A 23437-nucleotide genomic window follows, 5' to 3' on the forward strand; every position below is an offset into this window, starting at 1 on the left:
CCGCCGCCGCCGCCACCGCCTCGGCTGCCGGCCCCATCCCAAGCCCCAGCCCCGGCCCCAAGCCCCAGCCCCGGCCCCGGCTCCTCCCGGCCGCGCAGGGCGCGCGTGCGCGGCGGCGGCGCAGGAGTTGGGACGTTCAAAATGGCCGCCGCGGCCGAGCCCCAGCTGCTGCGGGCGCCAGAGTAAGGGGGCGGCGGGGGGGGGGGGGGAGGAGGACGAGGAGGAGGAGGGGGGGGAGGAAGGAAGGAGAAGGGGACGGGGGTGAGGGGAGCGGTGGTGGTGGATGGAGGAGGGAGAAGGGAGGCGGCGTGGACGGAGAGGGGTTGCTAAGAGGCGGCCGGCGGGGCACGGCGACCGCGAGGAGGAAGAGGAGGAGGAGGAGGAGGAAGGGGAGGAAGGCGCGGGGCCGGCACCGCGTGGGCCGCGGGCTCGGAGGGCGCTGAGGCGAGCCTTCCTCCCGCCTCGGCCTGCCCTCCTCCTCCTCCTCCTCCTCCTCGTGTGGCCCCACGAGGTGCTTCCGTGCCTGGTTTCTGCCCTCTGAGCATTTTATTTTATTTTTTTTATTTATTTTTTTTTTTCTCCTCCGGTTAATCTTGGGAGTAGAGGACGCGAGTGAAGAGCGTGTAAAAAAATATATATATAAATAAAAATAAGGGCGCTCGGAGAGGCAAAGCGAGGAAATGAGGCGGTGAGAGGGAGCCCGAAGGTAGGAAAAATGGGCGCCGCCTCCTCGCAGAGCTTCCTGAACTCCCTGTGGAGCCGGGGCTGTCACAGGAGTAAGTCCTGACCCCTCTCAGTTTGAAGCCCCTGGCCCCAAAATGTGCAGCTACCTCTCTGCCTCCCCGCTTTGTGAGGTCTCCCTAAAAGCTTTCCCAGCTCCGAGCTGTTCACATGCAGCGAAAGTTTGTGCGTGTTCCCACGGCACTGCTTGAGGGAAATCCTGCACGTGAACTGACCGAAATATCTCATGCTGACAGAACTTATCAATAATTGAGTGTTTGAGGCGCAAAAGCGAACAAAACGGGTGGTCATGTTAGCGATCTGGTGGCCAGAGATGCTGCCGTGGGGGTGCACCCCGTCTGGGGCCTCTGCTACCAGCTCTCGCTTTTGCAGAAAGTGAGGCAAAGATCTTACATAACGTGGTGATACATTTGATTAAAAAAAACTTCCTTCTGGCTTTTGGTGTCACCTTATCTGGAGCAGCTTGAACAGATCAGGTTTTTTGTTGCTGTTCCTTAATATTTCTGTAGTGTACTGGAAGGACATCAGTGTGTTAACAGGGTACTCTCACAGCTTCCTGTAGCCAGCTTAAAGGAATCCTAAAAGATGCACGGTTACCTCAGTACTCCCCTTGCCACCTTTCTCTGCCCTTTTGCTAACTCATTGCACTGATGCTATTTGGATGCTATGTGGATTGCAAATCCGAACTGAGAAAGTTTTAAACCTAACCCTTTTTTCATTTTTGGTATTTTTTTTGTGCCTAATGTGACATTGAATTAACTCATCACACAGTTTGTCCTCTTTCTTTTGGATATTCTCTTGTCACAACGGTGTCAAGTGACAGGAGGGGGCAGTTAAGAGGAATACCCTGCTTTGCAATAAGCAGTAGTAGTGGTAGATATGTAGAAGGGAAAACATACAGTGTTCAGACTTAAGTTTCTATTAGAAACTTCAGTATTTTGTAACTCCCAGTCTGTCCCCTCAGAAAGCGAAGGAGAACGCTTCAAAACAGTAAAGGGTTAATGGTCTTAGCAAATTATTTTGGTGAATATCGCCAAAAAGTCAGGTTTGTTTTCCAGTACTTGAATTTGCACCAACTCAGGTAGGAGAGAATCCTGTACTGTGCTGTTTATACATCCTGTTCTTAATTAGGAAAACACTGATCTCATTTATAGTGAGGTGCTGTCCTTTAGATGTCTTAGAATATTTCTGATACACTTAAACTCCTGGATTGCTGGGCGTATGACCCTAGCGGAGTTCAGAGGATGTCGCTACCTTTCTGTGCACATCCCACCACTGCTCCAGGCCATCGTGGTCAGAGAACTTCTTGTCTGTGAGCAAGCCTGAGAAAGATCTGTATTTAAATGACTGGAGTGTTGGTAAATTCCAAAACTAGTGCAGGTGGGGTGAGTTTGTGGAAAGGTTAATTTAGCTGGCACCTGTGCTGTGATTTGGCAACAGATTTCAGAAGGCAAATATCCATTGTAGCATAGCTGATAACTTAATTGATGTTCTGAAGAAGGTATTTGCTAAACACTGTGCAAGTCTATTGATAATCCAGTTTTGGCTTCTAAGGAAGGTAACACAAATGAATGCCTGACATGTCAGGGCTGGATAATGTAACTTTTGAAGGTGTTGTACTAATTAAATTGCACATTGCTTTTACTAGCTAATTGAATTGAGTTTTTTTTTTAGACATTACCATTCTAATTTTAATAACCTGCTGTATACTTATTTTCTATTTTTTTGCCCAATGCCATCCTGCAGGTCTAAAGATAACTGCTTTTTTTTCTCATGAAGCCGATAGTCTTCTATACACGATTGGAAGGCTTTTCTGAAATTAAACTTCCTTAATTTCTCCTGTCCTTGATAGTGTTCCCTGCTTTGCAAATATAAATAGATCATAAAAACATATTTTTATTTTCCGACAGGTGTATACATGTACAGAAAGGAGTAACAAGAGAATCAGTCTGCCTTGCCTGAAGTTTTGCACAATGGTTTACTTAGGTGGTCAGAATCATCCCTTGGCATAAGTTTTGATCTTGGAAGCAAAACTGTGGCCTGCCATCTGAAAGTACTTTTAAAAGGCATAGCTTGAGTTAGGCATGTGAGTAGAGCAGCAAATAAGAAAGATGATTTGCTGTACCTTCCTTCTGTGGTGTTTTTTTTTTTTGTTTTGTTTTGTTTTTTGCAGTCAGCTGTCTGTCCATGATGAATCTGCTGTTATAACTTCGTTACAATGGCTGTACGCTTTTAGTTCTCTCAAAAGCAGATAAATCCTACTTCTATCATAAAAGGCTAGCAAAGTAACATGAGATAAAGTAAAGGACTGAAGTGAGTTGCTAATACTAATCTGTATGTATTTTTGCAGGGCTGAGGATACTAATGTGTCGGAGAAAAGTACAAATGAAGAAAATGGGGAAGTATCGGAGGCAGACCAACCTCAGAACAAGCACAACCGACACAAAAAAAAGAAACACAAACATCGAAGTAAACACAAGAAACATAAACATTCTTCAGAAGAAGATAAGGACAAAAAACACAAACACAGACACAAACATAAGAAACATAAACGGAAAGAGGTAGCCGATGCCTCTGACAAAGAAGATGGACCAGCTAAAAGAACTAAAATTGATTTTCTAGCTCCTCTGGAAGACTTGGAGAAACAAAGAGCATTATTGAAAGCTGAACTTGAAAATGAATTAATGGAAGGAAAAGTCCAGTCTGGTATGGGATTAATATTACAAGGTTACGAGTCAGGATCTGAAGAAGAGGGGGAAATTAATGAAAAAGTGCGGAATGGGACGAGGCCCGCAACAAAGTCAAGCACCAAGGGGAAACTAGAACCTGTGGAAAATAAAGCTAGTTCCAAGAAAGGAAATAAGAGTGAATCAAAAGAAAGGACTAGGCACAGGTCCGACAAAAAGAAAAGCAAGGTAGGAGTTGACGGAATCAAAGAGAAGACAACTAGAAGCAAGTCAAAAGAAAGGAGAAAATCCAAAAGCCCTTACAAAAGAAGTAAGTCTCAAGATCAGACAAGGAAATCAAGATCTCCGATGCTTAAAAGGCGATCTCAGGAGAAAAATAGGAAGTCTAAATCTCCCCCAGAAGACAGAAATAAGGCTGATGATAAAAGTAAAACAAGAGATCGCAGAAAGTCTCCGGTTGTAAATGAAAGCAAAAGTCGAGATCGTGGCAGAAAATCCAAATCTCCAACAGAACTCAGAAGCAAATCCAAAGATAGACGATCACGGTCCAAAGATAGAAAATCTAGGCGATCAGAGACTGACAAAGAAAAAAAGCCAATTAAATCTCCTTCTAAAGATGCTTCTTCAGGGAAAGAAAACAGGTCCCCTAGAAGACCTGGCCGAAGCCCAAAAGGAAGAAGCTTATCCCCCAAACCACGTGAAAAGTCGAGAAGAAGCAGATCCCCTCTCTTCAATGATCGTAGATCTAAACAGAGTAAATCCCCCTCTCGAACCCGGTCTCCAGGTAGAAGACTGAGGAGTAGATCAGTAGAAAGGAAAAGAAGAGAATCGGAAAGGAGGCGTCTGTCTTCTCCCAGGTAACTTGAAGATGTCATGAATTGTTGCAAAAATGCCTTATGGGGTGAACTGTCTTCTAGTTTGGTGTTTCTCTTTTATTTTGAAAATAGCTATCAAAAGGGGAATCCAATTGTATGTTACAAGTTTCCTTTATATGTGGTTCAGGTTTCAAAAATATTACCCCCCAGACATGCAGACTCAGTGTGGGTTGTTAAAATACCGAGTTACTTGCTGCTCACGCCAGTACTGTGAGCAAGTTTTATAGCTCAGGTTTGGCCTTTTGTCACTCTGTTCCATCCAGGTTTGAATTTCCAATTTGGGTCTTAGTTAATGGATTTGTTTTCAGGAATTCCTGAGAAGAGAGCTCTCTCTCTTCGCTCTACTCTTAAATTTCAGTGGTGGCTGACAGTGGGTAATTAACACCACCACACACCCCCCAAAATAGTCATACTGTCAGCACGATGTAAACAAATCTTTAGTATCAAGATGTCCTTCTTAGTTGTTTATTTCTTAAGTATTTTGTCACTCGTTTGCTATAGGTACGGTAGGGTTTCTCTGTATTGATCTGTGTTACTGCTGAGACTGAGCTCATGTATCATTGCCATATTCTGCATACACCCAACTGAGGGAAGACAGGCAGAAACCTTTTTAGTGCACGTTTAGCATTTGTTTTAAAAGGTGGTTTAGCCTCTGAAAAGAAGTTACCTTGAGATCTGGTGTAAACCATCAGGTAATAATTTCTAGTATCCCCGTCTCTGAAGCTGACACGGCCTGGGTGGTAAGTTTCCAGAGAACAACAAAAATGTATACTCTTCTGGAAGATAACTCGTTAAATGCAAAAACAATTCAGCGGGCAAAAGCGTTCGGCATCGCTTTTGGATGATGAATAAGTTTTAAATAGTTTTAAACTTTTTAACATGGATTTTAGCTTCACACATTCAGAGAACTAAGAAGTATGAACTCGCACCTTGGAACCGCTCAGATATAACTCGGTAATTAGCATCACGTAAGTGTGAAAGTCGTTCTGCCTGCATCACCAGGGTTACTCTAGTTTCAAGTATGGGTATCTTCCACAGGCACGGTTACCAGCTTGCTTTGACTGGGCTGTTGATAAGCAATAGTGCAGCTGCTTTGGAGAATGGCCCCAGTGGTGTTAACCAGATTGAACGAGTATTGTAAATGCAACCAGTTTATCTGACTGCTTCTCGGTGAATGGGCATGCCGTTAAGCTTCTTTGATGTGGTATTTGTCTGTCTTAGCGTTTTACATCTTTCACTTTTCATTTCTAATGACAGCTGGCAGTGTAGCCAGTTTGAATTAGTTGTCTCAACACTACTTCAAGTGATGCATATGTCTAGAATTGTGCTGTCAAGTTTATAGAAAGGTAACTTTGGTAATGCTGTGGTGAGTAGGGGACTACTGAGAAATACCTTTTGCTGGAAGCGTTTGCAAATCATTAGGAGACGTTTTTGTGGGACATCTTGAGCCAACGCTCCTATGTTGGAGTATTACCTACCTGTGACTACCCAGGCTGCCAGAGAAATTCAGCTTTGACGAGCATTTCTAACCACAGATTGCCAGTAACTTTATTTTTCCTGTTTGTTTCCAGTGTTCTAGTCATGTGAGGTGCTTAGTTCTATGACTGAAATTGTTTTTCTTACAGATATTTTGATATTTTGGCAGTACAACCACTTTGTTAATTAGGAAGCCTAGAACTGTCAGTTTATCCTCTGATTATTATTTTTTGGTAATACTGTTCACAAGAACACAGCCTAAAATAAATGGGATAAAGAGATCAATCAGCCTGCTCCATCGTTGGATTCTTGCAGAAACTGGCAGAACTTCTGTATGCCCTTAACTTTTTGTGTCTCACCATTCACTCCTATGCATCAGTTCTGTATGTGTGTCCCTTATACATAGCTAGGGTATTTGAACCTGAAATAATAGTTGCAAAAAATAAAAAATCATTACAGAATGGGTAGAATTAATCTTTCAGACCCTAGAGACTTTGTTCATTGATGGCGTACAGCAATAACTTGTCCTGATTCAATTTAAAAGAAAATTAAAAGAAATAGAATAGCAACGGTTTATTTGAATGTTTGAACAATGGCATAGAAATATTTCCAAGAGTTTATGTTGCAGCCTTGTCAGAATAGTAGTCAAATATTTTTTTAGCATTCATTCTTTACAATTTTGGGTCAAGGAATACAATTAAGCTTTTAAATATCATTGGCTCATCAAGGATGTTTTTCTTTCTTAAATAATTGTGCATCTATGTAGACAAGAATGAACAAATTTTGAACAGTACATGGTGTCTAACTTCTTTAAATTTGAGAAGGGTTAAGTGAGAATTGTAGTTTCCAGCTGCTGTACTAGAATGTGTGAAATGCTGGAACAGTCCAGTTCTAGTGCCCAAATTGAGGAAGACATGGAAGTCATTGCTGTGGAGTAGCTTTGTGCTAAATTTAAACTTTATTGTGAAGTTTCTGAGAATTTCAACAATTAGTTTTTGGGTTTTCTTTACTGCTTAAATACAGCTTCTGATAAACATGAAAACAGGCCACTATTTAAGTAAGACCCAAATACGAGCTCTGTTTTAAAACCTTTCTCAGCTTTATCATAGCAATTGAGCTTTGCTTCCAGAATTGTCCTAAACTAGACCTACGTATGGGCACGTATTTCCCAGCGTGGGAAGAAACCTGCAAGGAGGGCAGCCAGCTCTGCAATGCATTTTTATCCATTTCCTGCCCTCAGAAGCCCGTCTGGTGGACCCTCACCTGCAGTGAGATACTTAAAGCGAGCTTTTAGAAGGAATTGCAGGTTTGCTTTTCTCACTTTGCTCCCAATTTTACTACTGCCCTCTCTCTTTATTTTTAGAACGCGGACCAGAGATGATATTTTGTCCAGACGCGAAAGATCAAAAGATATCAGCCCACCCAGCAGATGGTCTCCATCCAGAAGAAGGTCTCGGTCACCCATTAGAAGGAGGTCTCGGTCACCTCTTCGGCGTAGCCGATCACCAAGAAGGCGGAGTAGGTCTCCTCGGAGGAGGTAAAGATACCACAGTTCCATTTTGTTTCTTAAAATGGGAATTAAAAAACACTAAGCATCTCCTGAGAAGAAAAAAGTTTTATGCATTTTCAGTCCACATTTATGTGCTAGTGTAGTTGAATTAATTTTGTGCTCCACAAATTGATTTGTTACTTGGAGTTGCTGTGTATCTTTGTTTCTTGAATTGATTTTCCTCCTTTTCTTTTGAAAATCAAGAAAACAAAACCAAAAAAATAACCCTCTTACTGTTACTAGGGATAGAGGCCGAAGAAGTAGATCTCGCCTTCGAAGGAGATCCAGGTCACGTGGTGGCCATAGACGTAGGAGTAGAAGCAAAGTTAAAGAAGACAAATTTAAAGGTAGTCTTTCTGAGGGTATGAAAGCTGAACAGGAATCTTCATCGGATGAAAAGTAAGTTTTAAGATCTAACTTAAGCTTCTTATCTGAAAATACAGATCTCATTACATGGAGAATGAATTGATGTTTTTATTTCATGCTGTAGTTTCTGGCTTGTCACCTAAAACCTTAGTCACATGTTTTAGTACTTATAATCTTATCAAATGACTGTTGAGATGCCCTAGAGTATCGAGATCTGTTGTCTAGTGGGCAGGCCAGAGGGGATGATGTGTGGTTTGGTTGCTAAATTCAACTTGATTAATATCTTGTGAAAATCATTTGGTCTGTGTGTATCTCAGCTTATTGCTTGAAAAACTGTAACAGCTGAAAGGATTGCCACTAGCAAATTGTTTTTGTACTCGCTAAATATCTAATTAATCCAACTGAATAAGAATATGCATTCATAACAATCAGGTTTGCAGTTACAAATAAAATACTGAGTCCCAGTGAGATAACTAAAGGCACCTTTTCTCAGTAAGGAGATGTATTAAATCCCAGTGTGTGTGTTTACACCTTTGCTTTCTGAGTTAGCTGAATAGCCTTTGTTTAATATTTTATCGTGTGTTTTCTACACTAAAAACTGCATTTGATAAAATTCAGTACGTAATCTTATCTTTATAATGTTATATAAAAAGTAATTATATTTTTATAGTCTAGAAGATTTTGATTTGGAAGAAGAAGATGAAGAAGCAGAGATAAGACAAAGAAGGTTACAGCGGGAAGCAATTGTTCAGGTATGTGGTTGTATTATCCCGTGGGTTCCCCCTTCGTGAAAGTAAATAATGTATTTAGTTGTACATCTGAATTTATTCCCATGAAGGTCTTGCTCCTTGTAAGAAGTGGCAGTAGTGACAGGTATGACGTGGTTGAGTCCCCTGAAAGGGAGCTGAGGCCAAGCCAAGGGGTTGTAATTCTAAACCACAAGTTGGGTGTCTTTTAAGGATGGCATTTAGCACATGGTTAGAATGCAGTAGGCAAAATGCCTTAGCATATTTATTTGTAAAAATATTGCTCATAATTAGTGCTGTTTAAAATAAGGTCTATGTTATAATAGTCACATTTTGAGTTTTATGCAATGCTCATTGTAAAAATTCTTTAGAACTATGATTATTTTTTTCTTAAGCACTCTCTTTCACTCTGTGTGCCGGAGTGGTTTCAGAATAAATCTGGAAGCATTGACATTTTGTCAAGCCCAAGGAATCCGTTGATTTTCACTAAATTCAACTTTTACAGAAATATAAAAGCCTGAAAAGACAACTTTTTTAGCCTGATTTTTTGGCTTCAGCAGTAGTGCGTTGTAGCAGAATGAGTTTTCACAAGCTGTATCCAGTTCTACAAATCTGTTGCCGTTAGAGATGTAGGTGATTATGAAAGCTTAACTTTAGCACAAACCATTCAGAGTGAGCATAAAAAATAATTGTGATAAACTGTGTTGCTGAGATTAATAATTCTGTTGTGTTTAGAAATACAAGGGCCAGGTCCAGCCAGAAGACAGTAATATATCTGTGCCATCTGAACCAAGCAGTCCTCAAAGTAGTACGCGTAGTCGCTCAAATTCGCCAGATGACATCCTAGAAAGGGTAGCTGCTGATGTTAAAGAGTACGAACGGGAAAATGTGGACACATTTGAGGCATCAGTGAAAGCCAAGCACAACCTCATGACGGTTGAACAGAACAATGGTAAGAATCTGAAATACCGCTGTATAAAACTGTGTGAATGCTCAGCTCGTAAGCAGAACACTGCAAAAGAGCCATCGCTTGATTTCTTTGTACACCTTCATAGACCGTCTGCAACGCAGCCTGTAGTGTTTGGAAAAACTGCCTTTTTTTTTTTGTCCTTTGAAATGGGATTGCTGTAAATCTTCCAAGCAGTCAAAGGTGTGTCTCTAGTTGCCACGCAAATATACTTGGGCTAGTTTAACTACTCAGGTAATTGCAGCATCGTGCTGTTTAACCTGCAAAACCCTTCAGGAGATAGTTGGACAGTTAGCTTGCATTTCGTATCATGTACTAGATACATCTTTGGGAACTAAATAAGCTGTGTCCTAGTGGATGCTGCTTTGCAGTAGTAAAGCTGCATTTCTTTGGGACTGGTATCACGACAAACTGCTCTGTAGTTTGTCCTGGTGTTCCCTTGGGCAGTATGTTTTCAGATTATTCTTGTGCAGTGGAGGTAGAAGGAATCATACTAACCACCTGCCCTCTGTTAAGCATAGCACAAGTTGAAACTGAATCTTTTCTGTGTGTACAGTCAATAATATCTTGTTCCTTTTTTGTGAGAGGTATATGATGTTCTCTCATTTTGTCCACTAATGTACGCGGAAATACAGCTGTTAACTACACAGACATTTTTAAGATGCAAGAGATTTTTTTAAAAAAAAACTGATCGAATACACACATGATGTCAAGGATTTTTTTTTTATATTGATAGGATTCTGGATCAGGGGTGGCTATAACAACAATAGGAAACAGTGGATCATCTGTTTTTTGTCAGACCTATTTTTGATTTATATCCTGCCCTCCTATAGAGGCATGATAGTAAGTCGCTAAGGAACTAGTTAGTAATTCATTGTAGCCCAGTGAAAACGTCAGCAACTCAAACGAAGAAAACTTAAGGCAGTTGCTGGAAGGGTGTACACCTGGAAACAATGGTGTCAGCATGATGGATGAGCATTGTGATGCTTTCAGATTTCAGTCCAGATATTTTGTAGGAAAGTCTGTAGGCATTATGAGAACTGAAGAATACCAAGGTAAAGGGTTTATTTTTCTCCATTGCTTAATATCCTAAATGGAGTATGTGTAATTCACTATGGTCATGAAGGAATGCTATCATAATTTGTGTTGCAAAATAGTTTGAAGGTTATTTGCATTCACTAATGTGTGCTTAATTTGTATTTCTTTGTTTTTATCTTGTCAACCAAGTAAAATGTCTTTGGGACTTTAAAGATGATTAAAAGGTGAGAAAGGGATAATCTTGCCCACATTAAGATTCTCTTATGTTTCTCTCTTTAAACATAATTAACTTTGTCCTTAACTGTAAGCTACACAAGATCCTTTTTGACATGGTTGAAGAAAGCACTAACCGAAGAAAGGGTTTCTGGGCTTTTCAACTTTTACTAAAATACTTTGTGATTAGCAGAAACCCCTGAACTTGTGTATTAAAAACATGTCAGTTTTTTAATACATATACACACTGTCCTTGTCTGTAGGGATCATGTACAGTATTTATTCTTTCTTTCTGTTATGTGAGTTGCTTGAAAGCTGTCATACTTAATTTTTCAAGGAGGTGCAAATTTTTTGAGTGCTTTGAAGAACTTCACCCATCTGAGTTTTGTATTTCTAGGATATAAAATGGTATTTGTTAGTAAAGCCACCTGTTTGCCACCATATCGATTTTGAGATTATATTGTAAGAATATCAAGTCAAAAATTGTATTGGTAACAGTTATAAGTTTGTCATCTCTTTCATGTTGAGTAACCTGAATTTCCTTTTAAGGTTCAGCTCAGAAGAAACTGCTAGCTCCTGATATGTTCACAGAATCAGATGATATGTTTGCTGCATACTTTGATGTAGGTAATTCTTGGAGATGAAATGTATCATTTTTTCCCTGCTTGATTTTTGTTGAGGAGTTGCTGTTGCTTGAGGTTTGTGGGAATGCTTATTTGTACAAGCACGTGTAACTGAGTGGATAATGTGTTCTTTTGATCAGCTGAGGCAGACAAAGTGGTTGTTAGTTAATATTTCAGTGGGGGGTAAAAAAAAAAAAAACCACACACAAAAAACCTGCTGAAATTAAGAGGATTTTTGCCAGAATAAACAGGGATATAATCTGCTGTTTAAATGGGGCCTATGATTGCACACAGTAACAAACTTATTTATACGTTACTCTTTTATGTTCGAGTTAGCATGCTGCACTGTTCTTTCTTCAGGGAAGTGTACTTTCTGCAGAGATTTGTGTATGGTTAATTAGAAAGTGTCTGTGTAGTGTGTTTTGATTTGCTAATGATGCTGTGTTGGAGTAATGTAGTGGCTTGTTCTTGGATGAAGAGTTGCATTTCCTGTTTTTACTTTTTGCACTATTCCAGCAGCTTTTCTGTAAATGTGCTGAAGTGGCATGCAAATCTTGCCAGTCCAGCGAATAGTTTTGATACTAGTTGTTGCTGATGTGCAACAACTTGAAATATGTACAGGTAAAATTTTTTTTCTTAACTCAGATTCTCCAGTTAAACTTGTTTTATGGCAGACATAATCTGTAAGTTTTGACAGAAGTATTGGTGACAGAAGGCTGCCTTTGTATCACTATAACATACAAAAACAACAACAACAAAAAAAAACAGAACACTTAAACCTGGAAAAAGATAAATACTTAAAGAACAATGGAGGTTTTGTTCTTTTAAAAACTTCAAAATTGCAAGGAGGGATTTAAATAGCTTGTAAGTAACCAGTTCCCCCTCTAAAAACTGTTGTGCAATTGAAGGTGTTTTGTACTACCCATTTGGATTTTTGATGATATATTGCCAAATCTGTTAAAAGATGTCAACAGCAATTGTAATAATTGTATGGTCATAAGTATAATAGTATGGATTCTGTGAAGTGGCACTGAATGAACAGAAATTCAAGGCTTAAACTATTAAAATTACCCCTCAAATTGCTAAACTTTACTACAAACATACTGAATGCAGTGTCTTATTCAGATGACCCAAAATGCGTGTTCTAATTTGACTTGTGTAGAATCTGTGTAGGTAATAGTTGAAACTTGGCCCGTTTCTCATCTTTAATAACAGTTCCATTGGTTGTCCCTACCCCCTTCCCTTGCAGCAGTCTTCAAATGCTTGTATTTAAATAGCCTTTTGTGTTCAGTAGTTTCTCTTCTCCTACAAGGTAAGTGTGTTTGTAGTGTGGGAAAGAGCATTGTTTCAGTAGGATAAAAGTGCCTAATCACATCGACCTGGTTTGTATTAGTAAACATTAAGGAAAAATATATGAGTGTGCAATCAGAGCTGTTAATTTCGTTCTTTCTGTTTCAGAGTGCTCGTTTAAGGGCAGCTGGGTTTGGAAAAGACTTCAAAGAAAACCCAAATCTCAGGGATAACTGGACTGATGCCGAAGGCTATTACCGTAAGTTTTATTTGTTGATTTCTGACTATAGATAAAAGAAGGATGCTAAATGAAAAAGATCCTCATGTCAATGTACTGAAACATTCTAATGGAAATGTTCTGCTGTGCCTTCACTGAGTGTGGCATGCCCACAGTAGTTTTCTGGTCTTGCACACTTGTGTAGCATCGAGTTACTCGTACATAAAAAAAAAAATCAAAGTAAAACTAAAACCTGTCCATAGTTACAGCCATGAGATCACCCTCACAAAGTAAGGGGTGCTTGCCAGGATCTGAAACGAAGAGAACAAGCATCCAAGAGAATACAGATAGCAGTTGTGGTAGTTGTCATCTGCAATTCAAAAGGGAGATAATTAAGCATGTTTCACTTCACTAGTCAGTATTGAAGTGTGAAGGCCAAAATATTCATGTAATGGATTAAATAAGCATGCAGGTTTTAACCTCAGGAATGCAAATATTCCAGGCTTTGAAGCACAGTTCATTCTGTGTAGTTTCCACGAATCTGGGTGATATAAAACATTGTATGTCTTGTATGTTAGGTAATGTAAAATTGTACCATTTTGTCCTCTTTATGAATTATACAGAATCGTTTATTTTTCATAAAATGTTTTATGATGCATGTCACTCACAACTCTTACTTTAAATTACTTGATTTTATCCTTCAGGTGTTAATATAGGTGAAGTTCTAGATAAACGTTACAATGTCTATGGTTACACTGGTCAGGGAGTCTTCAGTAATGTAGTACGAGCCAGGGACATGGCAAGAGCAAACCAAGAAGTAGCGGTTAAAATCATCAGGAACAATGAACTTATGTAAGTAATGTTTTTGTTTAATAATGTCATAATAAATCACGTGAGACTGCTGGAAGTTTTTCCCAATGTGATTTGAATCTTCCTTTGTTTCAAGTGAAGTAACAGATTACAGCTGTGATTCCAGCCTGTTCTGCTAATATGAGCCATGTAATTGGAAGCGCTTGAGGACTGTATATCTGCACTTTACAGCTATCACAGGAGCAGGGTACTTGCATTTTCATCAGGCACTATCTCATTTGCAAAGCTGCAGGGTATGGTGGCAAGAAAGAAGCTTACAGTTGTTCACGTGGTCTGCCCAGCCCTAAGATTTCTGAGATGGGAGCTGTAGACTGTGAAATGTTGCTTTGATGGACCAAATCCATTTGGAAAATTGTGGGTTGGATACTAATCAGTCATTTCTAACTTACAAGAAGACCTCTAAGTTAATTATCTTCGCATATTCTTTGTATGTGTGCATGCATATAAGATAAGACAGTGATGGAACGCTGCCTGTAGGACAAAAATTACTGGAGGTCTTTTAGAATGAGTGAACATTAACTAGGGTGATGAATTAAACTGCATTATGTTATATGAGGACTTGTCTCTAATAGTCGCTTTCAGCATCTGCTGCAGTATTGTTGTGGTCATGTGTTGTCTTCTTCCATTATGAGCAACTTAAATGAAAATCTTTTCCACTTTTTATGCATTTTATGTTGGAAGTTTTAAAAGTTGCCTTGCTGTTTGTGTAACTGGGCTATTTTGAGCTATATGAATACTATCTAGAAATGTTTAAGAAAAAAGGTAATAAGCTATTTGTTTGGTATGTTAAGGTAATTTGGTTTGTGCATGTACTTGAGTGTAGTCAGTTTAGTATAAAACTTTTTAAATAGTGTATGTAGTTAAGTAGTTTTTGTTTGAAATATTGTCATATTACAGGACGCAACTAGGAGGAGGGAGGAAAGGATAAGTAGGTTAAAAAGTCACGGGTAATCAAAGAATTAAAAAGGTAGACAATGACAGTAAACCACTCTGCTGGTGTTTTTAAGCAGCGCTGTATTATGTAATCACGAGACACTTCTCATTTTCAGACAATTAAAACAATGCAAGTAAATCTGTAGATTAAGCAAGGTACTAGAATCTCATTTCGTTTTCTAATTCTGCTTTTTTGTTTTCAGGCAAAAAACTGGCCTAAAAGAACTGGAATTTTTGAAGAAGCTCAATGATGCAGATCCTGATGACAAGTTTCATTGTCTAAGGTTGTTCAGGCACTTCTACCACAAACAACATCTCTGTCTGGTATTTGAGCCACTGAGGTAAGGTGACAAATGGATGGGGTTCTCTGTAAAAGTGAGGTAGTACTAAGTGATCTTTAACTTGGCTATTGTTCTAATTTTGACACCGTGTTCTATTGCCAACGTTCAGGAACACTAAGAATTGTAATCCAGAGGTACACACCCACAGTCTGCTGAACTAGTTCAGGTTTACATAGTGTCACTGTGAACTTTATGCCCGGTCAATATTTGAAACAGAATAATGCATTATTAAAGATGGTTCATCTCAGCGGTGCTCCTCTTAACTGCTTTTTATGAAAGCTAAGACAAATTTTTGACTAATTCTTTACAAATTTGGGTTGAAAATGCATTACCGGAGAGGTGGAGTATATGTATGTTCTATGAAGAATGCATATACAACAACCCAAGAAAGAAAAGTGGTTTGCATGCTCACTTCTTCAAATCATTAGGCTTCTTTAACAGGTTGATTGTAGACACTCTTTTTTCATAGATATAGATGCAGTAATTCCCATTCCTACTTTGATGTTGTTTGTATCCACTGTTTTTCTGTTATATTTTAATTCTTGCCATAGATATTTGAGGTGAAGATGAGTCATTTGCTGAAGCAATACAAGTTTATTGAAATGTCTACTTGTTTTCATTAATAAGCCATGTGGCAAACTACTGTCTTGTGATGTGCTGTTTCTTTGTAGCACATTTGTACAGTGTTTCAATCCAGTGATGGCTTTGTCCAGGAATAGTGGTCTTTTTATCTGCCATTCATCATCAAAACACTGCCTCATCAACTTCTATCTCTTGCATATTTTCGTTTTCATTCGTTTCTCAAGAAACTTGGTACAGGGGCAGTACAGTTGTTAAGAAAATGCTGTTCATGTGCAAAGTAATCCTCTCAAATTAATCTGGATTAAAAATATATTCTGAAGTGATGTCAGTCCAGTCTAGTAAGTAGAAATTATGCAGTACAGGATGGATCTGATTGCTCAGCATCTTAGTTTATTGCTGTAGAAAATAGCAAGGTATATATCTGAAGTTGAATGCAACTTTCCCCAAAAATGTCTGAAGTTAACTAGTTTCTTCATGTTCTTCATCTTAGGTTTTGAAGGCAAGTATATTTTCCTTGCTAAGTTCTCTACTGTTCTTTCTCTTTCTTACAATAGTATGAATTTACGAGAGGTGTTGAAAAAGTATGGGAAAGATGTTGGTCTCCATATTAAAGCTGTGCGTTCCTACAGCCAACAGTTGTTCCTGGCTTTAAAACTTCTTAAAAGATGCAATATCCTACATGCAGATATTAAACCAGATAATATTTTGGTAAGTAATATGTAATCAAAACCTATTTTGCATGGACAGTATAAAATCAAGATGTGAAATGAACACCATACTGTTAATTTGGGTTAAGTAAAAAATTACTTCACCTGAAAAGGTTAAGAAAACCTTTTGAAATAAAATGTCATGCTTTGAAATGAAATGCTATCATGGTATAAATAAGTTAGTAAGAAGTATAATGCAGCATCTAAATAACATCTTTCAGGCAATCTTTCTCAAACTAACCTGCATCCATTGTATCTTTTTAGAAAGTAGATCTTCCAAAGACAGCATCCTTTCTTAGGAAAAATCTTGGGACTTCTTTCATCAGTAGTTAAGTGTTCTTGCTTTCTGCAAAATGGAAATAATTTGGTTAAGCTTGGAAGTAGATTCTTCTGTTTGTGTGAATGAGATGATTGGGAAAAGTCATTCATGTCCTCTTATTTTTTTCCTATTAAACATTGTGGTTAGCAGTGTAACAGGTACATCAGAAGAATCAAGTGTGTTGACTTTAATTTTCTTGTTGGTCACCCACGTGACAAACACAGAATTTTATTTTATTTAAAATGGTCAGTTCTTGCCATCTCTGCAGTAAAATGTACTGGTTGAGCATGAGATATGCGAACAGCACTCTGTTTTATGAATGGTGCTCTGGATACCAGAGGTGGAAGTCTGAACTGTTACAATTGGATTATCTAGAATGAAATCCATGGCCAGCAATGATATTTTTCCATACTTTGTGGAGAATGGGATGACTGCATGTCATTGGTGGCCTCCTGACACCTTACTGAGCGTTTGTAGTCATTTCCAGAAAGCCTTTTTATCACCAGCTGTGAAATAATGTTTAACAGATTTAAATACTAACATAGTGGCTGACTTTACCAAGTAGATACTTGAATGTGATGATTAGGCAGCAAGGAATATGACTGCATTTGTTTTAATAATAAGAAGTCTATCCATTATTATGGAAAATAGTAGTACTTACCTGAATAACATGCTGGCCTTGACAATTTTACATTAAAAAAATTGTTTCCTACTACTACACGTTCAATTTCTATGGGGTTCTCTCTGTATCTTAAAAATTTCTGCATTCTGTTACGAAGTGTACTATTTTTCATTTCATTGCAATTATATTTATATTAGGAAGTTCTGATACTCCTTTGTTATGGCTTAATTAGGACTCTGTCAGGGAAAAAGGGATTTCCATTGTGTGCATTGCCATTTCGAAACTAAACTTTTGATACCCAGAAGACTTGCTTTCATGTAGGTAATAATAAAGGATTGATTAAGTAAGGTAACACAAATAAATAGTCTATTTCTTATTATTTAAACTCCAATATGGAATTACCTGGGAAAAAAATGGAGATATATATCTATATATATCTATCTATCTATATATATATATATAAATACATAACAAGTGATTAAACTCTTTAGTCATTAGTGAGCTAGAAAGATGTTTCTCTTGTAACCAGTTTAATGTGCATGTTGCGTTCATTAGGGATAGGGTGGTGCAATTAAGCACATTCAGGTTTTTAAACAACTTTTGATTGCCCTTCATGTGGCATGTCTTGTCTCAAGTCGCACTGCAGAAGTGGCTCGCTTACCTCCTTAGTGACTGACATGCCTTTACATCCTGGGCTGATTAGTAGGATATTGTCTGCCTGTTCAGAAGATGCTAACTTTTTAATTCTCAAGGGACATGAATAATATTTAGAGGATGCTTGAGGGATTACCTTTTCAAATAACTTTTGTACCAGTTCAGATGAAGCAAAGTGAAGCTGGTGCCCTAATACCGTGGGAGAGTTGTCTGGGCACTGTGGCAAATGATGTACCTTATTTAATAACTATTTAGAAAGTACTGCGATAATGGTATGTGGGATTTTATTGTTCTTTGCATTATTTCTTAAAGAGTTGCTGATTTAAGTGATATTCACTGAGTAATCCTTCGCATGCCATTCAGTGTCATGCCACGATTGTCCAAAGCTGTGAGAGTTTATTTCTGACTCTCTCAGCAGATGTCACTACTAGTGTGCTCTGTGAAGAAGTCTTAAAACAAGGAGGCAAAAAAAAATTGGGAATATTTTCTGTTTAGTTTTTGATCATTGTACAGATGGAAGCTGCTAAGTAATGTGTAAATACACACAATTGATGCAGAAATAATGGAGTAACTTTGAAAAAAAGTAACATGGTAAGAGAAAAAATACGTGAAACTGACCTTTTTCATGTTTCTTAGGATCTGAAGACATTAACTGTCACTTTTGGTTTAAGAAGGTTTGATAGTTTCCTTAGAATACAGAGAAGAAAGATTGAAATACGGGAAGAAACTGCAATTTAAAGGCTGAATGTTTTTCTGATCTCTGACTTAAATGTATTGTTACTTTCACGGTGCTGTTGCCAACTTTGTCTACAACTAGTGCTAACATGTATTAATGTTTAACTTTTCAGGTGAATGAGTCTAAAACGATATTAAAGCTTTGTGATTTTGGATCAGCTTCACATGTCGCAGATAACGATATCACGCCATATCTAGTTAGTAGATTTTACCGAGCTCCCGAAATCAGTAAGTAAATTTGGATTGGTTACATGTATTTTAAGCAGCAGTAGTATATACCAGTAGTAGGAAATGAGAATTTGACTTGAGTTTACTTCCTGCTTGGTCTGAGCAAAACACCACTCTGGAAATATGATGGCTGTCAAAAAATTCAGACTTGAAAGCATATGTGACTCTTCGTATGTGTTGGTGGTCAGCTCAGTGAGGACAGGGAGAAGTCATTCTGATTTGTTGTAGTTCTGTTTTAATTCAGAGGTACTGTTCGGACTTAGCGGTTTTTGACTGACTTAAGGTATTGTGATTAGTTTGGGTGTGAGGTAAAAGCCTGTCTTTCTAAAACTGGGAAGCATAATGAAAAGGCTTGCATCCTGCATTTATGATAATTATGGTGCTTCTCCTCTCAGGAATAAGAACCTATATTGTTTCCAAACCAGATATTTCTTTCATCTGTCTGCTGTTATGTCCTTAAAGCTGCTTTTATGGAATTAACTTCCATTGTTCTGTTTCAGTTATAGGAAAAATCTATGACTATGGTATAGATATGTGGTCTGTAGGCTGCACATTGTATGAACTTTATACAGGAAAAATCCTCTTTCCTGGCAAAACCAATAACCACATGTTGAAACTAGCCATGGATCTCAAAGGAAAGATGCCAAACAAGGTACGGAAAATAAGTATATGACTTTTAATTAATATCTAAAACTGCTGTTATGAACAGCAGAACATAATTTCTATTTCCTGCCTGAATTCTGCTTCTTATCATATACATCTTCTCTTAACAGCAAGTAAATATCAGACATCCTATGACTGTATAATTTATATTGATTTAAAATCTTAAGAAGTGAAAGTATACAGCTTCTTTTTCATAGACTAAGTATAAAGTGAAAGCAGAAAACTTCTAAGCACTGACCTGAAAAAGATACGTAAGTCAATGGAAGATGCTCTCTCCTTTTGCAAGTGGCTTGAACTGTGTTTTTTATTCAGTCTAGTTATTTCTCACTGTCCTTTTGCTGTATATTTCAGAAATGCTAAATTAGTCATGTTGCAATCAGTTGGTAGGTGTTGATGCTAATTATGGATTTGATACCGCGTAGATACCTTACCTAAAGCTCTTGCTTTTCACTAATTTTTCAGATGATTCGAAAAGGTGTGTTCAAAGATCAGCACTTTGATCAAAATCTCAACTTTATGTATATAGAAGTAGATAAAGTGACGGAAAGGGTAAGTCCTTAATGTGTCCACTATTACAGTATCTCAAACATACCTCGATAACTAAAAGTCATGATTTGTAAACTATCAGAATGTCCTTTCACAGCAGTGCGTACAAGTTACATAATTATAAACTGGTAGAATAGAAGCTTCTAAACTGGTAGAATAAGAAGTTTCCTGTGATTCAGTAACATGTTTTAAGAGAAACATTTGGAGGTCGAGATGGAGCAGAATACTCCCGGTGGGTCAGTACTGGGTCCAGTCCTGTTCAGCTTCTTCATTAATGGTCTGGATAATGAGGTAGAGTGCACCCTCAGCAAATTCACAGATGGCACAAAACCACAGGGAGTGGCTGATACCCCAGAGGGCCACGCAGCCACCCAGAGGGACCTCAGCAGGCTGGAGAGATGGGCTGGCAAGAACCTCGTGAGGCTCAGCAAAGTCCTGCACCTGGAGAGGAACAACTCCAGGCACCAGTACATGCTGGAGGCCACCCAGTTGGAAAGCAGGTCTGTAGAAATGGACTAGGAGTTCTGCATGATGCTAAGCTGAACGTGTCAGCAATGTGCCCTTGGCAGTAAGAAGGCTAACAGTACCCTCGGCTGCATTAGGCAAAGTATCACCAGCAGGTCAAGAGAGGTGAGTGGTCCTTTAGCTCTTCTCAGCGTTGGTGAGGCTGTGCCTGAAGTACTGTGTCCAGTCCTGGGACCCCCAGTACAAGAGAGACTTGGACATGCTGGGAAATGTTTAGCGTAGGGACACAAAGATGATCAAAGAGCTGGAGCAACTCTCTGGTGAGGAAAGGCCACGAGAACTGGAATTACTGAGCCTGGAGAAGAGGAAGCTCAGGGGTGTGGCATGGAATTTTATCAATGCATCTAAATACCTGAAGAGAGGGTGCAATGGAGATGGAGCCAGGCTCTGTTCAGTGGTCCCCAGTGCCAGGACAGGAGGCAATGGGCACGAACTGGAACACCAGAGGTTCTGTCTGAACATCAGGAAGCACTTCTTTGCTGTGCAGGTGATGGAGCACTGGCACAGGTTGCCCCAAGAGGTTGTGGAGTTTCCTTGGAGATCCTCAAAAGCTGTCTGGATGTGGTCCTGGGCAACCTGCTACAGATGGCCCTGCTTGAGCAGCAGGGTTGGACCAGGTGACCTCCAGAGGTCCCTTCCAACCTCAATTTTTATGTGATTCTGTGAAATCAGAGTTTAATCTTCGTAGGTAGAAAGGCTGTCTCTGCATAACCTAAGCTTTAATTACTAAATACAAGAAATTCTGCCTTCATTTCGGAGAAGGGTGTCATTCTTCAGTGTAATGTGACTGTGTTGCACAGAAAGTAGCAGTGGCCTCCTATGATTTTAACACGCTGTATTTATTAAGAACGGCAGAATTAGTGGTCAGATAGGGGACACTTCCTTCCCAAGGGGAATTTTTACGTTCTCTGTCAACAGGGATATTAGGTTCTGGTATGTACCTGCTGCTGGCAAAAGCTGCAGTCTGGCCTACCCCAGTGGCTTTACTTCCACTTTTCCTTTGCCAGCCCTGAATACTTAGGATGCCATGTGATGATGATGAAGGGTGTTGCTGATGAGAGATAAGATAAGCAGCTACTGTTTTTGCAGGGTGAAGTTGTATACAAGGTATGGGGTTTTTGTGTGTTACATCTTTTCTACAAGGTTGCCACTTTTGTGTTTGTAGGAGAAAGTTACTGTAATGAGCACCATTAATCCAACCAAGGACCTGTTAGCAGACTTGATTGGGTGCCAGCGACTCCCTGAAGACCAGCGTAAAAAAGTACACCAGCTCAAGGACTTGTTGGACCAGATCCTAATGTTAGATCCAGCTAAACGGATTAGCATCAACCAGGCTCTGCAGCACGCCTTCATCCAGGAAAAAATTTAAGCCAGATGAAGAAGTTCAAAGGGTTTGAGTAATTAAGATACAAAGACTGAAGAAATTTCACAACAGTTATTAATGTATATAAACATAAATATTTCCCCTGCAAAGTTGAGGAAGAAAAGATGCATTTGAATTAACATCAAGGCTGATATTTCTTTTAGAAATGTTAGAGTAATTCTGTTTTTGTGTCTTATGTGAGAATTTTCACTGTAGAACTGTTTTAATTGCCAAGACTGCACAGAAGTACAATGCTAATGTATATGGTTGCAGTTCGTATATATTATAAAAAAGAAAAAAGCATCTGTTTAAAAAAAAAAAAAAGCAGTAATACTGGGTGGTTGATTTGTTTTTAGCAGACTTGGCTTCATTTTTGTCTTTAAAAAATGGCCAGCATAAATGCTGTTTATATTCACGTTTTCCTAGGTGTGTGTGTGCAGGCCACAGCAGCATGCCCTTGGTGTAGTCAGTGCCGAAGGGGGTCTGTTCCTTCTTGAGCCTGCCCGCAGGGATGGTCTCCTCTTTTAAAGCAGGTTGTGTACAACTTTCAGTACACTGAAGGTAAGCTAACCCATCAACATCACCGGTGTTTAAGCTGTTATTTTACTGGAACAACTGACAAATGAGAGACAATAGCATTGTGGCAGAATTCCCTGCATGTTTGAGAAATGATCTTGTTTTATTTTCTGGCATTGCAACCGTGGCATAGTTACAACTTCTGTTCTGTTCATCACATTTAAAATTTTGAGAGTGCGCACTTGATGGATAGAGCGCCTTCAGTGTACTGTTTCTTATTACTTTAATTTTTTTAATCAACTTGCTATAGACTTTGTATACATTTTGTTAAATACAGTTCACTATGACATAGAGCCAATACTTACAGAAGAGTTTTCATTTAGTAATTACATACGTTGGGATCTCATTCAAAAGACCTTATATCTAAAGGATAGATAGACAACATAATGAAACTTTTTAACTATTTGTATGTCATTTTGAAAGTGTACTGCTTTATGCTAAAAGTGTTTCATTTGTTCATTGTTTTCATTATTTGTGATCATGTTGTCTTTCAATACAGGCATAAACCTTCCACTCTTGAACAAAGCAGCTGCTTTTTAAAAGCGGTAATTGCTTCTTTACCTTTTATTTCTTTTGTAAATGAAGCTTTTCTTTAAGAAATGTGACTTTAAAGTGTTGTCTCTTGCATAAAACAGTTGACACTTACTTATTGTAAAGTGAAGATTGTTCTGCTGCATGTAAAGTGGACCATGCAGATTTCTGTATGTTTTCAGTATGCATCATTAGATAATAAAGTCTTTTGTGAACAAGGCATTTGTAGCCATTTTTAAAAGAATCTGTCTTCAGTGATGGTAAATCAGGTAATTTGTAAGAACCACCCCTGCATTTTCTATTAATCATTTAATTAAAGGGACTATTAAAAACTATGATCTTTGGAAGAGCTATAGGCTATATTAATTAGATATATAATTATCACTGCTTAAAAAACAAAAGAAAGCAAAAAACTCTACAGATACTGTCTGTCTGCTTTCATTGTAATGAAATT

At 38.7% G+C, this 23437-nt stretch overlaps 1 protein-coding gene across 2 annotated transcripts; it reads left to right on the top strand.

Moving 5' to 3' along the window:
* Positions 1-116: 116 nt before the first annotated feature.
* Positions 117-23203, top strand: PRPF4B (pre-mRNA processing factor 4B). 2 transcript variants are annotated; one of them, XR_004252892.1, is made up of 16 exons: positions 117-182; positions 3092-4285; positions 7143-7316; positions 7572-7727; positions 8365-8446; positions 9176-9392; positions 11208-11281; positions 12740-12830; positions 13493-13640; positions 14795-14932; positions 16069-16222; positions 18665-18779; positions 19280-19431; positions 19905-19991; positions 21679-22437; positions 22952-22997. XR_004252892.1 is itself a non-coding variant. In XM_032181286.1 (15 exons), the coding sequence occupies exons 1-15, from the start codon at positions 142-144 to the stop codon at positions 21880-21882; spliced, it is 3027 nt and encodes a 1008-aa protein (XP_032037177.1). In that variant the 5' UTR covers positions 117-141; the 3' UTR covers positions 21883-23203. The 2 variants fall into 2 exon arrangements, 1 of the variants encoding a protein (XP_032037177.1); XM_032181286.1 differs by having other exon boundaries at positions 21679-23203.
* The last annotated feature ends 234 nt before the right edge of the window (positions 23204-23437 follow it).

Source organism: Aythya fuligula, chromosome 2 (genome assembly GCF_009819795.1).
Source record: "Aythya fuligula isolate bAytFul2 chromosome 2, bAytFul2.pri, whole genome shotgun sequence".
In the NCBI taxonomy this organism is placed as follows: domain Eukaryota; kingdom Metazoa; phylum Chordata; class Aves; order Anseriformes; family Anatidae; genus Aythya; species Aythya fuligula.

Bases quoted from the DNA above. Each gene is read 5' to 3' on its own strand.
- PRPF4B (XM_032181286.1), top strand. From the start codon at position 142: ATGGCCGCCGCGGCCGAGCCCCAGCTGCTGCGGGCGCCAGA. The intron at 9,393-11,207 runs GTAAGAATCTGA...TTTCCTTTTAAG, and splicing joins GACGGTTGAACAGAACAATG to GTTCAGCTCAGAAGAAACTG. The intron at 11,282-12,739 runs GTAGGTAATTCT...TTTCTGTTTCAG, and splicing joins TGTTTGCTGCATACTTTGAT to AGTGCTCGTTTAAGGGCAGC.